General features: G+C 55.2%; 2 protein-coding genes across 3 annotated transcripts in view; both read left to right on the forward strand.

Annotated features, from left to right (window-relative positions):
* Positions 1 to 1,735: 1,735 nt before the first annotated feature.
* Positions 1,736 to 13,479, forward strand: AK4 (adenylate kinase 4). The gene is made up of 5 exons (XM_005521230.3): positions 1,736 to 1,945; positions 8,153 to 8,272; positions 9,296 to 9,468; positions 10,024 to 10,142; positions 10,968 to 13,479. Exons 1-5 carry the CDS (start codon positions 1,801 to 1,803, stop codon positions 11,080 to 11,082), a joined length of 672 nt encoding a protein of 223 aa, XP_005521287.2. The 5' UTR covers positions 1,736 to 1,800; the 3' UTR covers positions 11,083 to 13,479.
* A 2,541-nt stretch (positions 13,480 to 16,020) lies between these two features.
* Positions 16,021 to 22,397, forward strand: part of DNAJC6 (DnaJ heat shock protein family (Hsp40) member C6) — a 41,713-nt gene continuing 35,336 nt past the window's right edge. Inside the window, exons 1-2 of one of the 2 annotated variants that reach the window (XM_088060558.1) lie at positions 16,021 to 16,123; positions 16,610 to 16,794. In XM_088060558.1, coding sequence (XP_087916684.1) covers positions 16,722 to 16,794 — 73 coding nt within the window. In that variant the 5' untranslated portion in view covers positions 16,021 to 16,123; positions 16,610 to 16,721. The remainder of the gene's footprint in view (positions 16,124 to 16,609; positions 16,795 to 22,397) is intronic. The other variant, XM_014250928.2, reaches the window with a different exon arrangement.

A 22,397-nucleotide genomic window follows, 5' to 3' on the forward strand; every position in this document is an offset into this window, starting at 1 on the left:
CCCCAGCGCGGTTTGAACGCCAATCCCGGCGAGCCTGAGGAGGGAAGAAAACAAACAGCCGGTTACGGGGATAGGGCAGCGGCGGAGCGCCGGGCGGTGACACGGCCGCGGGCACGGAGGCGCTGAGGGGCGGCGGAGCCCGGCAGGGCCCGGCCGGCACCGCCGCTGCCTCCCAACTTCGCTCCGAGGGCGCTCCCCGAGGTTACCTGCAACGGGGGAAAGCCGCGGAGCAGCCGCGGGACGGGACGGGACGGGACGCGGCGGGACCGAGACCCCTCCCCCGATGCCCGCGGAGCGCCCCCCGCCCCGCTCGCCCCTCAGGAGCCGCCCGGGGCAGGGGGGGCGGCGGCCCCGCCCGCGCACCCCCCGAAAATGCGAGTGCGCCACGGGGCGGCGCCGCGCCCGGCGCCGCCGGCCCCGCGCCCCCCGCCGCCGGCCGCCCACCCCGGGGTGCCCGGGGCCGCGCCGGGCCGGACCCACCTGCGGGCGCGGCGGGGCCGGGGCGCGACATGACGCAGCACGGGCGGGCGGGCGGCGTGAGCGCCGCCATCTTGCCGTGTTTATGGCAGCGCCGCGCGCCCACGTGACCCGCGCCCGCCTCCGGGGGCGGCGCGGGGGCGCGCGCGGGCGGGGAACGGGGGGGAGAGACGGGAGCGCGCGCGGGCACGGCGGCACCAGCGGGAGCGCGCACGCGGCACCGGCACGGACACGGACACGGACACGGACACGGACACGGGCACGGGCACGGACACGGACACGGACACGGCACCGGCACCGGCACCGGCACGAACGCAGGGCTGCGCCCGCCGGGACAGCGCGGGGAGTGACACACAGTGACACACACACAGTGACACACACAGTGACACACACACAGTGACACACACAGTGACACACAGTGACACACACACAGTGACACACACTGACACACACTGACACACAGTGACACACACACAGTGACACACACACAGTGACACACACAGTGACACACACACAGTGACACACACACACACACAGTGACACACACACACAGGGAGTGACACACAGTGACAGTGACACACAGTGACAGTGACACACAGTGACACACACACAGTGACACACACACACACACAGGGAGTGACACACACCCCCCCGCCGTGTCACCGGAGCTGAGCAGCCCCTGGGCACAGTGGGCTGTGCGGTGCCGGGCTGTTCACCGGCTGCACACCATCTCAGGCTGTGTGTGCCTGTGCCGCCTGTACCTCCACAGGCTGTACCTCCCCGGGCTGCTGTTTTCCAGCTGTGCATCCACAGGTTGCCCGCCCACGGCCGCGTTTCCCGGCTGTTGGCAGGCGGGGCACACGCGGGTTGTACCCACCGGCCGCAGCCGCCGTGCCCGCCCCGGTGCTCGCGGTGCCCCGCGCGTCCCCCCCGGCTCCCGGCGGGCTCGGCCGTGCCGGGCGTGCGGGACGTGCCCCGGGAGCCGCTTCCGTGGGCAGCGCTGAACCGGGATGAGCCGAACCAGGATGCGCTGAACCGGGATGTGCGGAACCGGGATGCTCCCAACCGGGATGTGCGGAACCGGGATGCGCCGGGCCGGGATGTGCGGAACGGCGGGAGCCCCGTCGGGCCGGGGGATGAGCGGGCGGCTCCGGGACTACAAATCCCAGGGTGCCGCGGCCCGAGGGGGCGGGCGGGCGGCGCGGGGGGAGCGGCCGCAGGGTCCCCCCGCCCTGCTGATGTGTCCGGGCGGTGCGGGGGGAGCGCGGCCGGGGCGGCTGACGCGTGTCCTGCCCCGCAGCGCTCCGGCGCCGGCAGCCGGCCATGGCCTCCAAGCTGCTGCGGGCCGTGGTGCTCGGCCCCCCCGGCTCGGGCAAGGGCACGGTGTGCGAGAGGATCGCCCGCAGCTTCGGGCTGCAGCACCTCTCCAGCGGGCAGTTCCTGCGGGAGAGCCTCGGCGGAGGCGGCGGTGAGTGCCCGCGGGGCCGCCCCGTCGGGACCGGGAGCGGGGGGACCCTGCCCGAGCATCTCCGGAGGGGCAGCGCCGGGACGGGGTGGGGATGAGCGCGGGGTAGGGATGCGCATGGAGACGGGGCTGGGATGGAGACGGGGATGGACGGGGATCCGTCTCCACGGCGGGTGCACCACAGGTTGTTTTCTTCCCGTGGATTTGGCACGGCTCATTCATCGCCTGCTCCCTCCCGCCGGAGCTCACGGAGCCGCTCGGGAGAAGCGGGATCTGAAGCCGTGCGCTGCCGTGGATGCGCGATAGTTTTCTGGGCGCTGTGCTGGGTGATCAGGGCTCCGGAGAGGGCGGTGGGAAAGCCTCAGCTGGGCTCAAACCCGCCCGGGGCTCGGGGCTGTATCAATAACCGCATCCTGCCCCGGGTGCTGCCCGGCCAGGGATGGCAGATGGCCGGGATGCGCTCTGCGCCCACGGCAGCACGGATGGATTGGGAACGAGCGCTGGTCCAGAGGGAAAACCCGCCGGGAATATCGCTGCCGGTCACCCGCTGCTCTGACCGGCTCCCAGAAGCGGGGGGAGCTGCAGGAGATGGGGTCAGCGCCCATCTCGCACAGTCACAGCCCGGTTTTTAGGGCTGGCAGCCCCCAGGCAGGGCAGCGCTGCCTGTCCCGGGTCCGACATCCCAATCCAAACCCCTGGGAGCTGCGATGCGCTGTGCCCCTGGCCCTTGGCCGGCGAGGGGCTCCTGGTGCAGGCGAGGCTCTGCTGAGCCCCAGAGCGGCAGGACTGGGCAATCCCGGCGTATTTCTTTTCCCAACACTTCCTCCTCTCCTCTGCTAATTAATGTGTGAAAGAGCGAGCCGGGGGGGGGGGGGAAGCTGACTCACCGGGCAGGGGAACGGTGAAACGGCGTCGTTGCGAAAAAAGAGGATTTAGAAGTGATTTCTATTCTAGAAGGATGGCAAAAACAGGGAGGAAAATTAGGGAGGGTAAAGTTTTGGAGAAGTGCATGGTCTGACAAGGGCGTTACACACAGCTCTGCGCTGGTCACTCATGTAAAAATATCCAGATTTCCTTTTGTAAATAAAAGGGACAATAATATTTCCTTTAGAGGCAGGCTCAAAATTTGGAAAATGCCGATGAGGGCTTTGGCTGAAGGACAGAAAGCTGGGCTGAAAAGCGAGCAGAGGTGCAGAGTGTGGAGGGGGGCAGCACGCTGAGACTGCCCACCACTGACTGTCCCCAGCTCCACATTTCAGTTCGTGCTCTTGCCACAGAGCTCCTCTGGGGACACTGGAGAAGCAAGAAGAGCCAGCTGAAGGTGTCTTGGGTACACTCAGAAGGAAAAAACAGGGAGAAACACAGGGAAAATTACTCAGAAGGAAACCAGCCGTGGTTTGGTTCATCTGGCGTGACATTTGGGTCCCACCTTCGACTCAGCCTCCGTAACAGCTCTCAGTGAGCTCCAGTTATTTGGTTTAACTTTTTTTTATTTTTATTTTTGCTGTTTGCTTTGGACAAGCTGTTACATGACTGTGCTGCCGTGTGCCAGCTCCAGGGGAAACGAGGTGGAAGTAGCTCTCCTCTTCCCAAGTTTATCAGCTGCGTCACCGGCTTTGTGCTTCAGGGGAGCTGGGGCTCTGCAGAACCAACAGGGTCATTACAGACTCATCATCCCAAAACAACTCTGAATCCTGTGTTTTCACAGGCATCTTGGCCTCATGTGTCAATGCTCCAGGGATTTTCCTGCCAGGCGTGAAGGGTTCGGGGCCATGGGGTGCTCCTGCTGCTGGAGGAAGGCTGAGTTCCCAGCATGGAGAGCATTCCAGGCTGGAGCTGGTGGTGGCAGTCTCAGGGAACAAAGCTTCACTTTGAGGCAGCTGAAGCAGCTGAATGCACGGCTGCTGCTGAAGTTGTGCTCCAGCGAGCCCCAAGTACATCTGCTCCCACCCGTGTCTCCTAATTAGTGTCTCCCAGCAAGCGGCTGCTCTGCTGCAGGAAAAGGCCTTTGTAACACCTTGGAAAACTCACAGGCTGTGTTTTGGTGCCAGGCAGGGGTGCTGGAGGGTGGTGAGCCGTTTCCTTGGCCAGCACTTGCCCCGGAACCCAGGTGATGGTCTCTGGTGCTGGCAGCATCCCCAGGTCTTAGCAGGACTCTGCTGAAAACAACCGAATCGCTTGTCCTGCCTTTGGCCTCGTGTCTGTCCCACTGCTCCCTCCCAGGTGCTCTGCTGGAGCCAGAAGTGGCTCCTGTCCCCTCCTGGTGACAGAATTCCTTTGTGAGCATCCACCAAAGAAGAATTCCCTGTGGGATGTGGGCTGTGCACGGCCCAGCCCCACCGCCCTTCTCCACACCTTTCCCACGGATTGTGCTCTTTGCTGGCCACGCTGGCCTGGTTGGTGGCCAAAGCTGAGCCCGGGGATGCAGCCTGTCTGTCCTCTGCTTTTCCACAGGGTTCCTGCTGTGTCCCTGTGTGTGGGAGCTGTGTTGTGGCCTCGGCCATCACTCCCAGTCCTGGCTGTTGCTTTCCAGACAGACTCCACTGTCCATCCAGCTGCATTTGGGGCCACACCAGGCTCCTGCTCCCTAAAATGACATCCTGATGCTGAGGGCAGCAGCAGTGTCAGGAAAAAGGTCCCAAAACTGGGGTGACATCTGTTGTGGCTTAACTGTGGTGGTGTGTTGGTGTCCTGTTCACTCCCAGGGTTTCTCCTCTCCGTTAGCTCTGGATTGTGCTTCTGTAGCCTTAAGAATAGCAAAAAAAATCCTGGAAAGGGTTTTGGATAGGGAGAAAGCCTGGAGCTGTGCTGGAGGCTGCCCAGGGCTGTGTTTGGGACCAGCTTCTCCTCCAGCCTGTCCTGCCTGGCCCTGGGTGGCTGCTGGGTGGCCTCGGGGCTGGGACATGTCCCTCAGGGCAGGGACACATCCCTTGGGGCTGGATCTGTGCTGCTGTGATAAGGAGGGACAGATCAAGGTCGCGTGGGGGAAGCCACAGAGAGCTGGGAGTCCCGTGAGTTTCAGGGCAGATTAAACCCACGGTCATCAGATTAATGGGATTAAAGCAGGAGTTGAAAGGCTGGGTTTGAGCTCGGTGCACTAAAACCCCCTTTGCTACCTGGAGTAAGTGCAGAGTAAATCCTGCACCCCCTCTGTGAGCCAGGCACAGCACTGGGGGTTTGGTGCTATGGGGTGAGCCCCAGCTCCTCGTGTTGGGGACCAGGATCTCCCTCCCTGCTCCCCAAACCCTGCTCCCCTTTGGAATGAGGCCAGGCAGGGCTGCACCAGGGAGGTTTTACATGGGGCTGGGGGCTGGCAAGGGGACAGCACATGTTAAATTTGGAGTTCAGAGTTTAAAGTTTGGGCCTGGAAGGAGCCCCAAGGGCTGGGAGGTTGGGATGATGCTCTCCAGGGTTGGGGGTTTGGAGAGCTCTGCAGGTCCTTCCTGCAAATCCACGGCCATTCCTCCTTGGAGAGAGGAAGGAGAAGCTCCAGGAGCTCCCCACACAGAGGGGACAGAGGAGCAGCAGGAATTGTCCATGGCAGAGCTGTGGAGAGCTGTCCATCTGTCCTGGGGCCGTGGGAAAGCTGCAGCCTCGGGGCAGCAGGGCTGTGGGGCTCTGCCGTGTTCCCAGCCCCAGCTGTGGCTCAGGGTATTTCTGGCTTGCAGCTCCAGGCCTGGCTCCAGCAGCCTGCTGAGCCACAGCTGGTCCCTGGGATGGCCATGTGTCCTCAGGTGACAGCCAGACCTCGTGTGACCTCTCCAGCTCCTGGGATGTCCATCCCTCCTCAGTGACAGCCAGACCTTGTGTGGCCTCTCCAGCTCCTGGGATGTCCATCCCTCCTCAGTGACAGCCAGACCTTGTGTGGCCTCTCCAGCTCCTGGGATGTCCATCCCTCCTCAGTGACAGCCAGACCTTGTGTGGCCTCTCCAGCTCCTGGGATGTCCATCCCTCCTCAGTGACAGCCAGACCTTGCCCAGCCAGACCTCCCAACTCTTCCCTGGATCAGCCCAGCCCTTGCAGGGAGCTCATTCCCTGTGAGCCTGTGACTGTGTCAATAAATATAAAAAACCATAATAAAAACACAAAACTCCTGTTTTTATAATATCTCTGCCCTCAGGGCTCCGTGCTGTTTGCACAACCCGCAGGGTGTTTTTTCCATGCCCGTGTCCTTGGCTTTCCCAGGCGGGAACGCTGCCGGCGGTGACAGAGAAGCTGTCATTGAGGAAAGGTGTTTTCTGCTCGCTCCCAGCGGGGCCAGCTGGAATTCCTGCCTGGATGGGAGGCAGTGGGATGCGATCCCGGTGACTCAGCCCGTGAGTCAGCTCTGCCCCGCTCCCAGGCAGGTCGGATGCTGGATTCCGACGTTCTGCACTTCTGGCTCTGCTCCAAGGAAAAGAGGCTGGACCTGCTGTCAGGAGAAGGCAGCAGGGAAAAAAATCTTTGCTTTTTCCAAGCAGATTCTTTGGGTTCTGGATTAAACCTGGGAGCGTGGCTGGTGTGGGAGCCCCACCTGCCCCTTCCCCAGCCATCCCCATGCTCCCACAGGGGGATGTGTTCAGGCTGGTTCTTCCCTTAGATCAGACCAATTCTTCCCAAGAATTGTTTCTCTTGTAAAAATTCCTCCTGCAGCTGAGGAATCCATGCCCAGCCAGGTGCAGGAGCTGCCCACTTGGACATCTCTGTGCAGCCTGGAGAGCCGGAGCTGCCTCCTAATGTATGATCCTGGGGATTATTTTTGGAGAGGACTCACACTTGGAGAGGGCTGAAATGTGCTGTCCTCACCAGAGAGAGTGCAAAAAATAGAGCAGGGAATTGTTCATTTCTGGTGATAAATGCTATTTCAGCTGCCGTGGGAAGGCAGCAGGAGAGGTGTCCATGGGGTCCTGGGGCGGGAGCAGGACTTGTCACACACAGGGATTTTCCAAATGTTTTCTTTCTGTTTCTGAGGGGCTGAAAGAAAATCATGGCAAATATCAATCCTGGAATGGTTTGGGTTGGGAGGCACCTTAAAGCCCATCCAGTGCCACCACAGGGACACCTCCCACTGTCCCAGGCTGCTCCAAACCCATCCAGCCTGGCCTTGGGCACTGCCAGGGATCCAGGGACAGCCCCAGCTGCTCTGGGAATTCTATCCCAGGGCCTGCCCACCCTGACAGGGAACAATTCCTGCCCAAGATCCCATCCAGCCCTGCCCTCTGGCACTGGGAGCCGTTCCCTGTGTCCTGTCCCTCCATCCCTTGTCCCCAGTCCCTCTCCAGCTCTCCTGGAGCAGCTGAAGCTGAGGGATGTGGGAGAGGCAGGCAGGAGCCCGGGAATGTGCACTTACCTTGCAATTACCACAATTACCTTCTCAAGGTGTGATCTCGGGAATAATTTTCTTATCTGAGCTTATCTCGAGTGGAGACAGTGAAATCTTTCAGCCCTGGGGATGGGAAGCAGGCTCAGGTGTTTGGGACAGCCCTTCCCTGTGCCAGAGTCACATGGGACCGCATCAGGGCCATCTCCCATTGGAACACAAACCCTGTGAGGAGCTGGGGGTGTTCAGCCTGGAGAAAAGGAGACTCAGGGGTGACCTCATCGCTCTCCACAGCTCCTGAAAGGAGGTTTTGGGCAGCTGGGGTTGGGCTCCTTCTTTTCTCCAGGCACTGACAGAACGAGAGGACACAGCCTCGAGCTGCACCAAGGAAATACAGGTTGGATATCAGGGAAAAGATTTTCATGGATAGAATAATAAAGCACTGGAATGTTCTGCCTGGGGAGGTGGTGGAGTCACCATCCCTGGATGTGTTTATGGAAAGATCTGGATGTGGCACTGGGTGCCATGGTCTGGTTGTGGTGTCAGGGCTGGGTTGGACTTGATGATCTTGGAGGTCTCTTCCAAGCCTGGTGATTCTGGGAATTCTGGGAATCTCCTGAACCAAAGGAGCACATCCAGGGCTTCTCTCTCCATCAGCTGAGGGCTTGGCTGAGGCCCAGCATGTTCCTGCTCTCAGGCATCTCAGGAATTCCCATTCCTCCAGCCCCACAAGCACTGTGTGGCCTTTCCATCACGAGCAGAGCGACGCTGCCAAAAACCTCCCAGACAGAGGAGGCCGGGCAGAATTTGAGGGGGAGTGATATTTTTTTTAAGTGGAAATGTCATGATTTTTTAATTTTCCTCCCTTTCTAATCCATTGCTTTTGGGTTTTTCTCTCTTGTCTCGAGCAGAAGCTGGAGTCCTGGCACAGCAGTACCTCGAGAGGGGCCTCCTGGTGCCTGACCACGTCATCACGCGCGTGATGATGGCGGAGCTGGAGAAGCGGCGGGAGCAGCACTGGCTGCTCGATGGTGAGTCCAGATGGGCAAATCCCAGCCCCCTTTGGAACATCCCTTTGTTCCAGGAGAGACAAAAGGCAGGAGATGCCTTTGCTGGAGGTGGGAGGAGAGGCAGGAGCCGAGCTGCAGGCAGGGCCTTGGAGCGTGTCCAGCTGAGCCCTTGGCACAAGGGAAGGGCAGGGAGAGGAGCTGGGTGTTCCATAAAGCAGAGCAGGGCTGGAGATGGGTCAGGAGAAACTTCTCCCCTCCTTCCCCTGCGTGTGAAGCAGCTCCTCAATCCCAGCCCAAAAGCCACCCGAGGTGGAGGGATGGGAAATGCTGAGGGAAACGGGGTCCTGGCCATGGCTGGAATGAGAACTGGAGAATCCCAGAGTGGTTTGCATTGGATGAGACCTTAAAGCTCATCCAGGTCCACCAGGGGCACCTCCCACCTGGCCCAGGTTGCTCCCACCTGGCCTTGGGCACTTCCAGGGATCCAGGGGCAGCCACAGCTGCTCTGGGAATTCTATTCCCACCCTGCCAGGGAACAATTCCTGCCCAAGATCCCATCCAGCCCTGCCCTCTGGGAGCCATTCCCTGTGTCCTGTCCCTGCAGGCCTTATGGAAGATCCTTCTCCATCTTTCTTGTGGGCTCCCTTCAGGTCTTTAAAGTCCCTTCCAACCCAAACCACCCAGAATTCTGGAATTCTCTGGCTCTCCCGAGGAGGACAGGAGTGTTTTACTGCAGTATCCTTGATGCCCTCCACACCAACCAGCAGCTCTGTGCACAGCACTCTGCTCCCTTCACGTTTTCCCTCGTCATTCCAGCATTTATCCCCATCCTGCCCTTGTCCCCGAGCAGGGACAGCAGGCCCAGCCCGAGCTCTGGGTGTCACATTTTGGGAGCTGTTTTTCCTGGGAGCCGTATGCCGGTGTCTGCCTCTCCCACGGCTCGTGCTGCCGCGGGGCCGGGCTCCGGAGCCGCCTGACGGACGAGTTCTGCTCCATCCTCGCCGCTTCCCGGCCTCTCATTCCCAGCCCTCATTGCCCGCCCAGGTTTCCCTCGGACGCTGGGACAGGCCAAGGCTCTGGATGGGATCTGCGAGCTGGATCTGGTGATCAGCCTCAACATCCCCTTCGAGACGCTGAAGGATCGCCTGAGTGCGCGCTGGGTGCACCCCGCCAGCGGCAGGGTCTACAACATGGACTTCAACCCTCCCCACACCCAGGTATGAGCCCTGGAGCTGCCCAGCAGCCTCCCAAAGTGGGAAAACTCGGGAGAAGCTCTTTGAAGCCCTTTCTCTGCCGGAGCTGGGATCCTGAAGAAGCCCCGGGGGCGCCGTCCCGGTGAGGGCCGTGAGGGATTGTGCTGAGGGCTCATGAGGACGGCGGGATTTGTGCGGGCAGGACGAGGCTTTCGGCCTCAGGGGGGACCTGATGGGGTCGGTGATGTGGCTCTGTGTGGGTGATGTGGCTCCGTGTCACTGATGTGGCTCTGTGTGGGTGGTGTGGGTGATGTGGCTCTGTGTCACTGATGTGGCTCTGTGTGGGTGATGTGGCTCTGTGTCACTGATGTGGCTCTGTGTGGGTGATGTGGCTCTGTGTCACTGATGTGGCTCTGTGTGGGTGATGTGGCTCTGGGTCACTGATGTGGCTCTGTGTGGGTGGTGTGGCTCTGGGTCACTGATATCACTCTGTGTCACTGATGTGGCTCTGTGTCACTGACGTGGCTCTGTGTCACTGATGTCACTCTGTGTCACTGATGTCACTCTGTGTCCCCTCAGGGTGTGGATGACCTGACAGGAGAGCCCCTGGTGCAGCGTGAGGAAGACAGGCCCGAGGCCGTGGCGGCGCGGCTCAGGAAGTACAAGGACGCTGCCAAGCCCGTGATCGAGCTCTACAAGTGAGTTGGGCAGCAGCAGAAATCCCAGCAGGGCTCTCAGGACAGGCTCCAGCGCTGCTTTCCCATTCCCAAATCCCAAAGAGCCCCGGCAGATTTCTGGGGCCAAGCCCTGAGCCTGGCCGGGGCCTCCCTTGCAGGAAGGAGGGAGATCCAAAGAAATTCCCAGCTCCTGTTCATCCTGCCGGGCTCATCGTGGGAGGGGTACTTCAGCCTAGAGCCAGGGTGGGACATGCCAGGAAAAATCCATCCAGGAGGGGTTTGGGTGAGGCACAGAAAATCCATCCAGGAGGGGTTTGGGTGAGGCACGGGGGGTTGGCAAGAGGGAGGAGAAGGGAGAGAGCCCAGCACTGGCTCCGATGGATCTGCTGGGAGCACAGCGGGGCTCCAGGGCTTGCTCTGGGCAATTCCTTGTGGGATCTCCTTGTGGGGAAGTCGTTCTGTCGAACTGTGGGGTTGTTGTTCCCTGGAGCTGTGGGGCTGTTCCCTGGAGCTGTGGGGCTGTTCCCTGGAGCTGTGGGGCTGTTCCCTGGAGCTGTGGGGCTGTTGTTCCCTGGCCAGCTTGGGAATGATGGATTGCTGCAGGGTGGCAAATCCAGTGCTCAAAGGGAGGAGAAGCCCAGGAGTTTTTAAGAACATTGTGGGCCAAAATCCTGCCATTGCAGGAGAAAGGGGGGAATTACAGAATCCCAAAATGGTTTGGATTGGAAGAGACCTTAAAGCCCATCCCATTCCACCCCCTGCCATGGGCAGGGACACCTCCAGTATCCCAGGCTGCTCCAAGCCCTTGGGATGGGTTGGTCCTGACTTGTCCCACCTTTTTTCCAGGAGCAGAGGAATCCTTCACTCCTTCTCTGGCACAGAGACCAACAAGATCTGGCCCTACGTGTACACCCTGCTGTCCAGCAGGATCCCACCCATCCTCCCAGATGAGGAGCACTGAACAGCTCCTGCCAAGGACTGGGATCTCATTCCATCGTGGATTTGGTTCCCAGCACAGTGCCAGGGCTGTGCTGGGATTGAGAGATCATGAGCTGGGTGGAACTGGTGGACACCAGTTACAGCCAGGATCAGATCTTTGTTTAGAAGGTCGAGTCTGCTGGATAAAGGGTTTTTTTTTTTCCCCTCTTTTGGGGCTCTGGAGTTCTCCTGCCTGTGGTGCATCCCGGATTGGTGATGCTGACCAGGGCATTGGCCATTCCAGGTTTACACAGCTTTGCCATGGTGTCCTTGCCATCCCTTTCCAGCCCCTGAGCCCTGGCTGAGCCCACATGTGCCATCCTGTCGCTCCACAGGATCGTTTACTGCCGAGGACTCTCTAGGCTGAGGTGTTTGGGGGTGTTTTGTCCCTATAAATTATTTTCCAGTCAATGTATTTCTCAGAGAAATAAAGCTCCAGAAAGCACCACTTAGCCCAGTGGGAATTTTGGGAGCAAGGTGGGAAATTACAAAGCTGAGAGAGGTGAGGATCACATTTCCAGCATTGATACACACAAAAGAGGCAAAACATGGGAGGTGAAACATTCCCTTGTGCTCTTCCCACAGGGAGAGCTGAGCTCTGGGCTAGGAAAAGCTGCTGTACAGGTTTTTATGGAATGCTGGGAGGCTGAGCAGGAGCTGGGCTGGGAGCAGGACCTTTGTGCTTTCCTGGTTTATAGCTTTTAATACCACAAGATAGCGATGTGCTATGAGTTTCTCCCAAAGATTTATCTCCATGTGTGCTTCAGTTTTGGGGTGAAATCAGCTCATTCCATCTCCTGTGTTGCCTTTTGTCCCCGAGGTGCCCTGGCCAGGGGCTCCCTTTAGCTGCTCCTGCTGCGTTCCCCAGCAAAGTGATTCCCATCCTCAAATCCCAGAGACTTTTCCTTCCTTGGGATGCAGCCAGGGCCATGCCCAGGTGTTTTCCCACCATTTACAGCATCCTTGGATTGTCTTGGGGCCGGGTTTTTCCTCAACTGGAAGTGCTGTCACCCTCTTTTTGTAGGATGCAGTACCCGAGCAATGGGGACATTGTCTCCTCGAGTTGCCTTATTTTATAAACTCTGTATTTTAGGGGGAAAAAAAATTAAGAAAAGCAAAAAAAGAAAAGCAAGATCTGTATTTGTAAAGGTTAAAAAAAGCCAACAGAAAAAGCTCTGAATTTCAGCATCAGCTTTTGGGAATTGTGCATGGAGCTGCTGGATCCACAGGGAATGCTGCTTCAGGCAGGGGGGATCGCAGGAACCTGGCACTGCCTGGCACCTCTTGGATTAATCAGAGCAGCCTGGGAACCTTTCTGCTGCTGGATGTCCCTGGGTTTATTTTTCCTTGGAGAGTGGCCCACAGCAGCCAAAGGGGAATGACAGGATTTTTTTTTAGGGATTTTTTTTTTTTTTCCGTGTGTGAAACTTCAGCACCTGCCTGGGTTTATTTCTCCCAGCTGAGCATCCTCGTGCTGAGCAAGGATCCCCTAAAATCTGCTTCATCCTGGTGCTCTCCCCAGTGGAGCCAGAGCTGGATCACTGCCCACATCCCCCCCCTGCTCAGCCCTGCCTGGGGGAGAGGCCAAAGCTCTCCCACCCTGCCCCAGGTGGGGATTTCCCAGGTGGGAACCAAGGGATTGTCAGGTGTCACTGCTGTCCCAGGGGGCCTTTCCATGCTGGGAGTCTTCCAGCCGGCAATGCAATCCTATTTCAGAAAGATTTGGGATTTTCCCATGACCCTGGGATGAAGGTCTGGGCTGGTTTTAGACACAAATCCAGAAATAGCCAAAACCTGTGCACTGCTTTCTTTGGAACAGCTTTGGCCAGGAGGGGAGGAGATTTTTATGGGGGGTCTTTTAGGTTATAAAAGCAGCTGAGTGCCAGGCAGAGAGGCTGATCCCTGCTTTGCCTTGTCCTGTCCTTGTGTCCTGTCCTTCCCTCGTGCAAAATTCCTCCTGCAGAGAGAATTCCACGCAGCCCAGCACAGGACAGGCCTGCAGATGCCTTTCCCAGGCTTTGAGCCCTGTAACAGCTGTAGAAATCCCGTGGCTGTGCATGCCTCCAGCCCTCGGGATGGGTTTTTCTACCGGACCTGTTGCATTTCCCGAGACCAAATTCCAGCGGGGATGGGTTTCTGTCCCTCGCTGTGCCCCTGCCGCGCTCCCCTTCGGTATTTTACTGTGAATTCCGACCCTTTTGTAAAGCCACAGCAATTTTGTACTGACCCGAGATACTGTGTGGAGGGAGGAGCCTCTCCCCCCTGGAATGTCACGCCGAGTTTTTTCTTCCCGGAGTTTTCTTCCCGGAGTTTCCTGCCGGTGAATCGCTGCAGCTGTGTTTCTGCTCTCAAGATGTAAATAAAGATTTTCTCCTGCTGATCCCTGTGCCGGCAGAGTCTGTGTGGGTCGTGCCTTGCCAAGGCAGCAGGGCAGCGCTGACCTGGAGTTTCTTTGTAGGAGCTGAGGAGGAGGAGGAGGAGAGGGGAAGAAGAGGAGTCAGAGCATCCTTGCCCGAAGGTGGAAAAACCCCGCAGGTTTTGGGTTTGGACACGGCGCAGCTCTTTGGGTCCTTTAGCTGATAGAATCCAAAATATTGGGTAAAAACCCCGTTTGGATGCAGCCATTTGCTCCTGCCCTCAAATCCTTATCCCAGCATGTCGGGATCCCAGCATCCTGGGATCCCAGCATCCCAACATCCCAGGATCTGAACATCCCAAAATCCCAACATCCCAGCATCCCAGCATCCCAACATCCCAGCATCCCAACATCCCAGCATCCCAACATCCCAGCCTGGTTTGGGTTGGGAGTGTCCTTAGAGCCCATCTCAATCCACGTCCCCTGCACATAAAGGGGTTTTGATTTAATTTATCCCTGATAAAAATCCCGGGGAGCGTTAGGACAGGGAGGTTCTGGCCGTGTCCTGTGTCCCGGCTAATCCATCAGGAGTGCTTGGAATTGGGAATTCAACTCCCGGAGCTGCAGTTCCTCCTCCCAGTGCCACCAGTTCTCTGGCTTTGCTTTCATTCCCGAATTACAGCTCGGGGCACTCCCTGTTCGGGGTGAGCAGAGCCTCAGGAATGATCGGGAGAGGGGGAAAACAAGGGAATAAACCGGGAAGCGGCTGCCGGGGAGGTGGGAGAGAGCCCCAGCCGGAGGGGGGGATGTCGCGATTTAGGGTCGTGACAATCCGGAGGCGGAGCAGGGATGTGCGGGGGCAAAGAAATGCGAGGAGCAAAAATATCAGCGTAAGCTGGAATATGAGCTGAGTCTGAAAACAAAAGCTGGGAGGTGAAAAAGCAGAGGAGTACGAGCCAAAATCCAACTGGGATCAAAGCCTTGGCCTCCCCCGAGGGAGCTGGGAGGGCACAGGGGACACGTCCCCACCCTCCAGCCTGACCTCAGCCCAACATCCAAAAAAAGCCTCAAATTGCACCAGGCTCAGGTTGGATATTTAGGAAAATTCCTTCATGGAAAGGGTTATCCAGCCCTGGCACGGCTGGATGAGCCCCAGGCCCTGCAGGGATTTAAAATCCCTGTGGATGGGGCATGGTGGCCTTGCTGGGCTCGATGATCTCAGAGGATTTTTCCAGCCCAAATGATTCCATGATTCCAAATATTTGTTTACAGCATCATTTGAGTGTTTGTGTGCCTGGTACCCAGGGCAAAGCTCGGACACGTCACATCCCTGCTGAGTCCATCCAGCAGCATTGAGCATTCTCCAGGGGAAAAACCCCAAAAAACCCCAAAACCCCCAAAAACCAGAAAAACACAAAACAACCAACAAAAAGAACCCCAAAACACACACAAAAAACCCCCAATAAATAAATAAAAAATCCCCCAAACCCCAAAAAACAGAAAAACACAAAACAACAAACAAAAAAATCCCAAAACACACACGCACAAAACTCAATAAATAAATAAAAAAATCCCAAACCCCCCAAAAATATCCCAAAAATCAAAAAGCCAAGACCACAAAACAAGCAAAAAATCCCAAAACACACAAAAAACCCACAAGAAATAAATTTTAAAAATCCCCAGAACACCAAAAAACCCCAGAAAACCAAAAAGGCAAAACCACGAAACAAACAAAAAAACCCAAAACACACACAGAGAAAAACCTCCAAAATGAACAAAAAAAAAATCCTAAAAAAAAAAACCCTAAAAAAAACAAACAGCAAAAAAACAAACCAAGAAAACCAAGAAAAATAAAAAATAAACCTAAAAAAAAACAAACAGCAAAAAAACAAACCAAGAAAACCAAGAAAAATAAAAAATAAACCTAAAAAAAAAACAAACAGCAAAAAAAACAAACCAAGAAAACCAAGAAAAATAAAAAATAAAGAAAAAAATAAAGAAAAAAATAAAGAGAAAGAAAAAAAACACAAAAGACAAAAAAAACCCCAAAGAAACAAAAACAAACAACAAAAAAAACTAAACCAAGAAAACCAAGGAAAATAAAAAATAAGGAAAAAATAAAGGGAAAGAAAAAAAGACAAAAAAAAAAAAACCACAAACAAACAAACAGAAAAAAAACCAAACCAAGAAAACCAAGGAAAATAAAAAAATAAAGAAAAAAAATAAAGAGAAAGAAAAAAATACCACAAAAGACAAAAAAAAAGCCCCAAAGAAACAAAAACAAACAAAAAAAAACCAAACCAAGAAAACCAAGGAAAATAAAAAATAAGGAAAAAAATAAAGGGAAAAAAAATAAAGGGAAAGAAAAAAATAAAGGGAAAGAAAAAAAATAAAGGGAAAGAAAAAAATTAAGAAAAAAAGAAAACCACGAAAGAGAAAAAAAAAAAAACCCTGCTGAGTCCGCAGACTCCAGATCCCACTCCAGGCCACATTTTAGGCGGTGTGATGTGTCTGCTCCATCCCCATCCTTCCCTGAGTGTCTGGAATCCCAAAAATAACCCGGGAGCCGCACGCAGCAGCGCCCCAGCCGGGCCGGGAGCGGCGGGCGGGACCCGGGCGCGCTCCCGCAGCCCCGGCAGCCTCAGCATGCTCGGCCCAGAGCAGCAAGGTAAGGAAAAGCTTCCCGGAGCTGATGGAAAAAGAGGAGAGAAGCGAGAGAGAATTTTTGTGGGGTTGTTTACGACTCTGTTTGTGCTGAGTAATTGGGGGAGCGCACGCTGGTGTTGCCGGGATGAAGAGAATTCCATGATTTGCGGATTATGTAATAGGGATGAGGGAAGGGAATGCACCCAAAGGCGCTCGGTAGGGCAGGGGAGGAGAGGAGCCGGGATTTGGGAATGTGCACTTGGGAACGGAGCGCTGGATAAAGCCGGGCTGCGTCCCCGAGGGGAGCGCGGAGATCTCTGCTCGCACCCCAAAACTGCGGCTCGAGCTCTCAGGGCTGCCCGGGAGCTCCTGCGTGAAAAGAAAAGGGATTTTGGGGTTTTAAGGAATAAGCGTGGCTCGTCCCCGCTGCAGGAGGGGGATTGGTGGAGATGGAAGCGCACAGGCGCTGCCATCCAATGCTGATCCCAGCCTTTCCCTGCCAATCCAGCGGGAAGCTGACCTTCAACCCTCCCCTCTCTGCTATGCCGAGGCGATCGCAGGGCTGCATTCCCTTTAAAAATCCTATTTGGGGCCAAAGCCCGGCTCGAATCCGGAGGTAAATGCGGATATCGCCCTGCCCCGGGCGGCTGCTCCGGGAGGGGACGGCGCTGCCGGGGCTCCCCACGGCTCCAGGTAGGTGTTTATCCATCCCCACGGCTGGAAAACAGCCCGGAATTCCCGCCCGGCTGCTGAATTTGTGCCTGTCATTATCGTGGTTTTGTTTTGGATACTGCCAGGGAGAGGAGGAGGAGGAGGAGGAGGAGGAGGAAGGAGGAGAGGGAGAAAGAGGAGGAGGAGGAGGGTGAGGAATGTTTTGGGCAAACCCTCAGATCTGCAAACTCCCGACTTTATTCTCCCTCCGCAGCTGGACCAGGGCCTCCATCTTCTGCTATCCCTCCACCCGTGGATTTCTCTTAGTCATAGCCCCGAGGAAAGGGAAAAAAAAAAAAATCCAAATAAATCCCATGAAAGCAGCGCTGGGAGCGATTCCCGCGGCACAGGCGGCGTGACGGCAACACCGGTGCCTCTAAATTTAGCCAGCCGTGCCAAAGCCGCCTGGTTCGCATCCCGGGATCGCTCCCGGCCCAGGGATGCAGCATTTTGGAGAGGCTGCAGCCCTTAAGGAGGCACCGGGGGTGTCCTTGAGCCGGGTTCTTGCCGGCAGAGTGAGCGCCGATGTTGAATTGCTGAGCAAACTAATCCCAGCCGCAGCCTAATCCCGGGGCAGGTTTGGGGCAGGATTTGCTCCGATCCCTCCTGCTTTGCTGGGAAAAGATGAGTGGGAAAGGGAGTTGATGGATGGGAGAGGTTGGTGGGCAAGAGGGACCCGCAGGGGTTTGGGGTGGGAGTTGGGATGGTTGGGGTTGTGTTTTAGCGGTTGGAATTGCCCTTGGTGAGGGATTCAGGATTGTCAGCACAAGAGGGATGTGGCAAAGGATGCAACTCATCCATAGCAAACATCTGGCTTCAAAGCAGGAGCTGCTCCTCTCCCAGAATCCCAAAATCATCCAGGTGGGAAAAGCCCTCTGAGATCTTTGGGTCCAACCATTAACCCAGCTCTGCTGGAGCTCCAGGGATGTGGGGATGCTCCAGATGATGCTGGAAAGCACTAGAGCTGCCCACAAGATCCCAGATTTTTGGGAATGCGGCCTGGAAATTCCAGAATTCTGTGGATGGAGCAGGCAGAGATGCTGTAATTCCCATAAAAATTGGATTATAGATGTTCCTTCAGGGGTGCAGAAAGCAGCCGTGGGAAACTCTCCAATTAAAATGCCATAAATAAGAGTTCATTATTTATATGAAATTATTAATAATTAATGGTTCCCACTAATATTTCTACCATGTTAATTATTTACAAGAGGTTTAGTATTTTGTCACAATTTAAAATATTATTGTACTAACCTAGAAACAGTATTTTATGAGCTCTTACAGCCCCAAAAGTGGATGAGGCCCTGTTTGATGGACACAAACAACATATGGGTTTCTCTCTCTTGAATAACTCCTTGTCTTCAGCAGCCAGAAATAATGAGGTTGGGAATTGGTATCATTTGGATCCCTGAATTAAGGCTGGGAGAGGGAGAGATGGAGAATTTGGGGGTGCAGGGTAAAATCAGGCAGGGACACTGTGAACAGGGGCAGGATTTGCTCCAAATCCTCTGAAATGGGACTTTTGTCACGCAGGAAAATTTGAATTTATTCCCTTCCCCAGGTCATGATTTGAAGCAAAAAAGGAATTATCCTAAAACCCATTTGAATTCCTTTTCCCAAGTAAGAGTTTTCACGGAAAACTTTGCAGGAAGAGGCCAGCAGAGGTTTCTCTGTGAAGGGTGGGACGCACCAGGCTCTCCCTCCCATTCCCTCCTGGAATTCCTTTCCCACCCTGCCAGCTTTGGGAAGGTTTTTAATCCCCTCAGAGCACAGGTGAATGATTTCAGAGCTGAGGCAGCACCCTGGGGCTCCGTGTCCGCAGGGTTTTCCATGGATTGGTGTCCTGAGGGCTTCCCAGGAGCTGTTCCCAGCTGGGTGATGCTGAGGAAGCCACAGGACACGGAGCTGCAGGGGGGGTTTGGTTCTTGTCCTGGTGGAAATGACACCGGGAGAAGGTGAGGGACAATCCCAGCCTGATCCCTGCCCGGCTTCACGGGGGTGGGATGTCCCCAAGGATGTCCCCAAGGATGTCCCCAAAGATGTCCCCAAGGATGTCCCCAAAGATGTCCCCAGGGATGTCCCCAAGGATGTCCCCAAGCTGCTGGCTCCTGCACTGCCGGATTTTCATCCAAAGCCATGGAATTCTGGAATGGTTTGGGTTGGAAGGGCCTAAAGCCCATCCAGTGCCACCCCTGCCATGGGAAGTGACCCTTCCTCTATCCCAGGCTGCTCCAGCCCGGCCTTGGGCACCTCCAGGGATCCAGGGGCAGCCCCAGCTGCTCTGGGCACCCTGTGCCAGTCAAAATCCACTCCCACACCAACCTGGCTGTCTGTCCCTTGAGCAATATCCCAAAGCTCAGAGCAGCACATGGATTAAAACCGGGATCTGGGACAGAGTCTGTGGAATCTGTTGGAGGAACCCTCTGGAAACGGCGATCGTTTCTAAACCTGAACCCAAACTGTCTCAGGAAGGGCTGATGCAGGACCCATAAATCACCATAAGCTGAGGAAAACACAATTTTAAAATATTTTATATCAGCCAGAGTAACAAAGCTTTAATAATATTGTTTTTCCTGTAAATTTTAGGTAAAAACCTAAATTCTGGCAGAAGGTAGAACCACATTAACGGGTTTGTGTTGTTTCTGGCCAACTTTCCTGTGCTACCAGACCCTTCTGTATCTCCCTGCCCTAAAAATCCACCCAGGATATCCAGGGAAACATCATTCCCCCTCTCCCCATCCATCCTGGAGTGAGGGGATGGCAGTGGGTGGCACGATTTCCCTCTGTTTTCATGGAAAATCTGATTTTCCTGAGGGGTCCTTGGTCAGAGCTACCTGAGGGTCACAACCTGCCCATTTCCATGGATTTCTCTGCTGCTGGACCTGACCCTGAGCTCAGCAGCTGCAGCTGATGCAAGCCCACGATGACACTTGGTTGTATAATTTTTCCTCCCTGTTTTCCCCACCAGCCATTTTCCAGTGCAGACAACACCCAGTGCCCAGATTTTCCTCAGGATTTAACCACTTACAGTGAATGGGAAATGATGAATAAACAGCAGTCAGGCCACAAAATATCTGATTTTCACCAAAATACCTGATGGTGAATGGCTGTGCAGCCTCTGATTTTCCCAACATTTTGCAGGCTGGGGACTTCCTGAGCCAGCATTTCCTATTTAATGGCCTCTTATAGCTCCACTTCCCATCCCTTTCTCCTCTTTCTTTGTGAACCATGGACATTTTTAGCAGCTCCAGCAGCCCTTGGCAGGCGGCTCCGCAGCTCAGCCTTGCTGAGGAGCCAGGCAAACCCTTGAATACTCCAAAACCGAGTCCTGGGCTGGGATGAGTAAATCGTGGATCATCCCTGACAGCTTTTTAACAAGACTGAAAGGCAAGAAATAAAAGATGTGCTGAGCCAGCAGTGTAGTTAATGGGTGTGCTCTCACAGGGAGGAAAGGATGGGGGGAAAAAACCATATTGAGAGTCGAATATTTGTCACATCCTTCGTCATCCTAAGTGTCCATCTCAGAGGGAACACTCCAGCTGCCAGCCAGGCCCTGGGAGTTGGGCTGCCTTCCACTGCAGCAAGGGCTCAAGGATTCCTCAGCTGAAGGTTAAATTGAGTTTAACGTTTAAACCCAGCCCAAATCATCTCAGAACCCCCTTTGGTTTTTCTTTAGAGATGAAACAGACAGGCAGAGCCAGTTTGGAAGTTCCTGCACGTTGAGGGGGTTAAGAAGGGCTTGGATCATTTGATGCCCCTCTCTCCAGCAGGATCCCCACAAAAACCATCCCAGTTTTCCCCTGGAACATCACATCCCACACTGGGAATGTGCTTTGCTGCCTGAGGAGGCACCGCTCGCTCGGGGCAGCTCCTCGCTCCAGGCAGGGACACAGCATTCCCTCATCCAGAGGAAGGATCCACACATCCATCCCTGACTCCAAACCCCACTCCTTTATCCCAGCACGAGTCTGGGAGCTGCTCTGAGATGGAATTGCTGGCTCTGAACCCACATCCCAGGCTGGATTTGCTGCCACATTCCCAGAGCAGCTCCTGGAGCTGCCCAGGAATGAAGGGGAATGAGAGGGCAGGAAGGGGATCCCTGTCCTGCAGGTCACTGCTGGGAGCTGGCCCTGCCCTGGGAGATGATCTTAGAGGTCTCTCCAAGCCCAAACCATTCCAGGATTCTGGGATTTGGTGGCTCCACACCTGGGCTCGGCCACACCTCCCCCTTGTGCAGGGGGAGTTCAGCATTCCCAGGGGAGAAACTTGGGAACAAACGCTTGGTATGGGCAGTTTTAAAGGTATTGCTCCAGGTATTAAATTAATTTTCAAGCTCTATTAGTAATTCTAACAACAGTTCCCTTTCAATTGTGCTCCTGAGGAACTCGAGGTGCAATATTTCACCTGAGCTGTTGAGCTGATGGGAGGAGAGGCGCAGAAAATGGAATTGCACCTCACGCCAGTTGGGGTTGATTACAGCTACAAAGAGAGACTTTACCCAGGAGAGGCTGCAGCCCAGACAGAGAAAAACAGCCAGAGGTTGGCAAATCAATTTTTCCCAAGGTCAGGAATGGGGAGAGTTTGTATCTCTTGAGGCTTGAGCAACACAAAATCCTCCTTAGCATGTCCTTAACACCTCCCCAGCCCTGGTGGCCCCTGCCAGCCTCACCCCTCAACCAGGGCACCTCAGATCTGCCCCTGCTCAATAAAGAAATATTTCTGACGGGCTCATTCCCTCCCTCTTCCTTTTCACTTTTGAAAGTCATGTGCAATTCAAAGTTATTTGGTTTTGGTTGGTTTTTTTTTTGTTGTTGTTGTTACAGCATTTTTTCTGCTGTAGCTCTCCAAAAACCAGAGAAACCACGTGGCCCTGCTTTAGCCCAGCTTACAGGGAGGAGGGAGGGAGAAGAGAATGTTATTTTAAATGTTCTTTTCAGCCAAATTTCCCACTGGATGGGTGCAGCTTCACCTGAACCCCACAGGATTCCCTAATCCCATCTCCTGGTGTTTGTACAAGCAAGGCTGGCACTCTGGGGTTGTTTCCTGCTCCCCCTCTGCCCAAGGATCCCCTGGAGTGGCTGCTCTGTCCCTTTGTGCTTTACAGAACCCCCTTTTTCCAGGCTGGAGCTCCAGGCTGGAGTGGTGATTCCTCTGTGATCCCCCAAAAGCTCAGACAAGGAAAGGAATTAATTACAGATTCAACAAGGAGGAGCAATTGTATTTTTTTTTCCCCACAAAAAAAAGAAACAAGCTGAGGCAGACAGGCCTTGGCTGGCCAGCAGTGAGGGAGTGGCTGGTGGATTGAGGATTTGGGATTTGCTCCAAACTGAGCCTCTGGAGCTGATGGATGCAGGGTGGACACCACAGTGATGGGTTTTAGGTTCCTCAGCTCAGCCCCTCCAGAGCAGAAGGGTTTGAGCACTCCTGGAAATGTCACAGAGCCTCCTCCTCCTGTTCTGATGTGTTTGGGCTTTACCTGAGAAAGGAAAACAAACAAAAATTCACCTCCACCCCCACAAATTCCCCATTTTTATCCCAGAGCACAGGAATTGTTTTATCCTGGACTGCCTAGGAGAGGCTGATGGGTG

This window comes from Pseudopodoces humilis, chromosome 10, assembly GCF_049639895.1.
Source record: "Pseudopodoces humilis isolate 2021_Gansu_Grassland_sample_001 chromosome 10, ASM4963989v1, whole genome shotgun sequence".
In the NCBI taxonomy this organism is placed as follows: Eukaryota; Metazoa; Chordata; class Aves; order Passeriformes; family Paridae; genus Pseudopodoces; species Pseudopodoces humilis.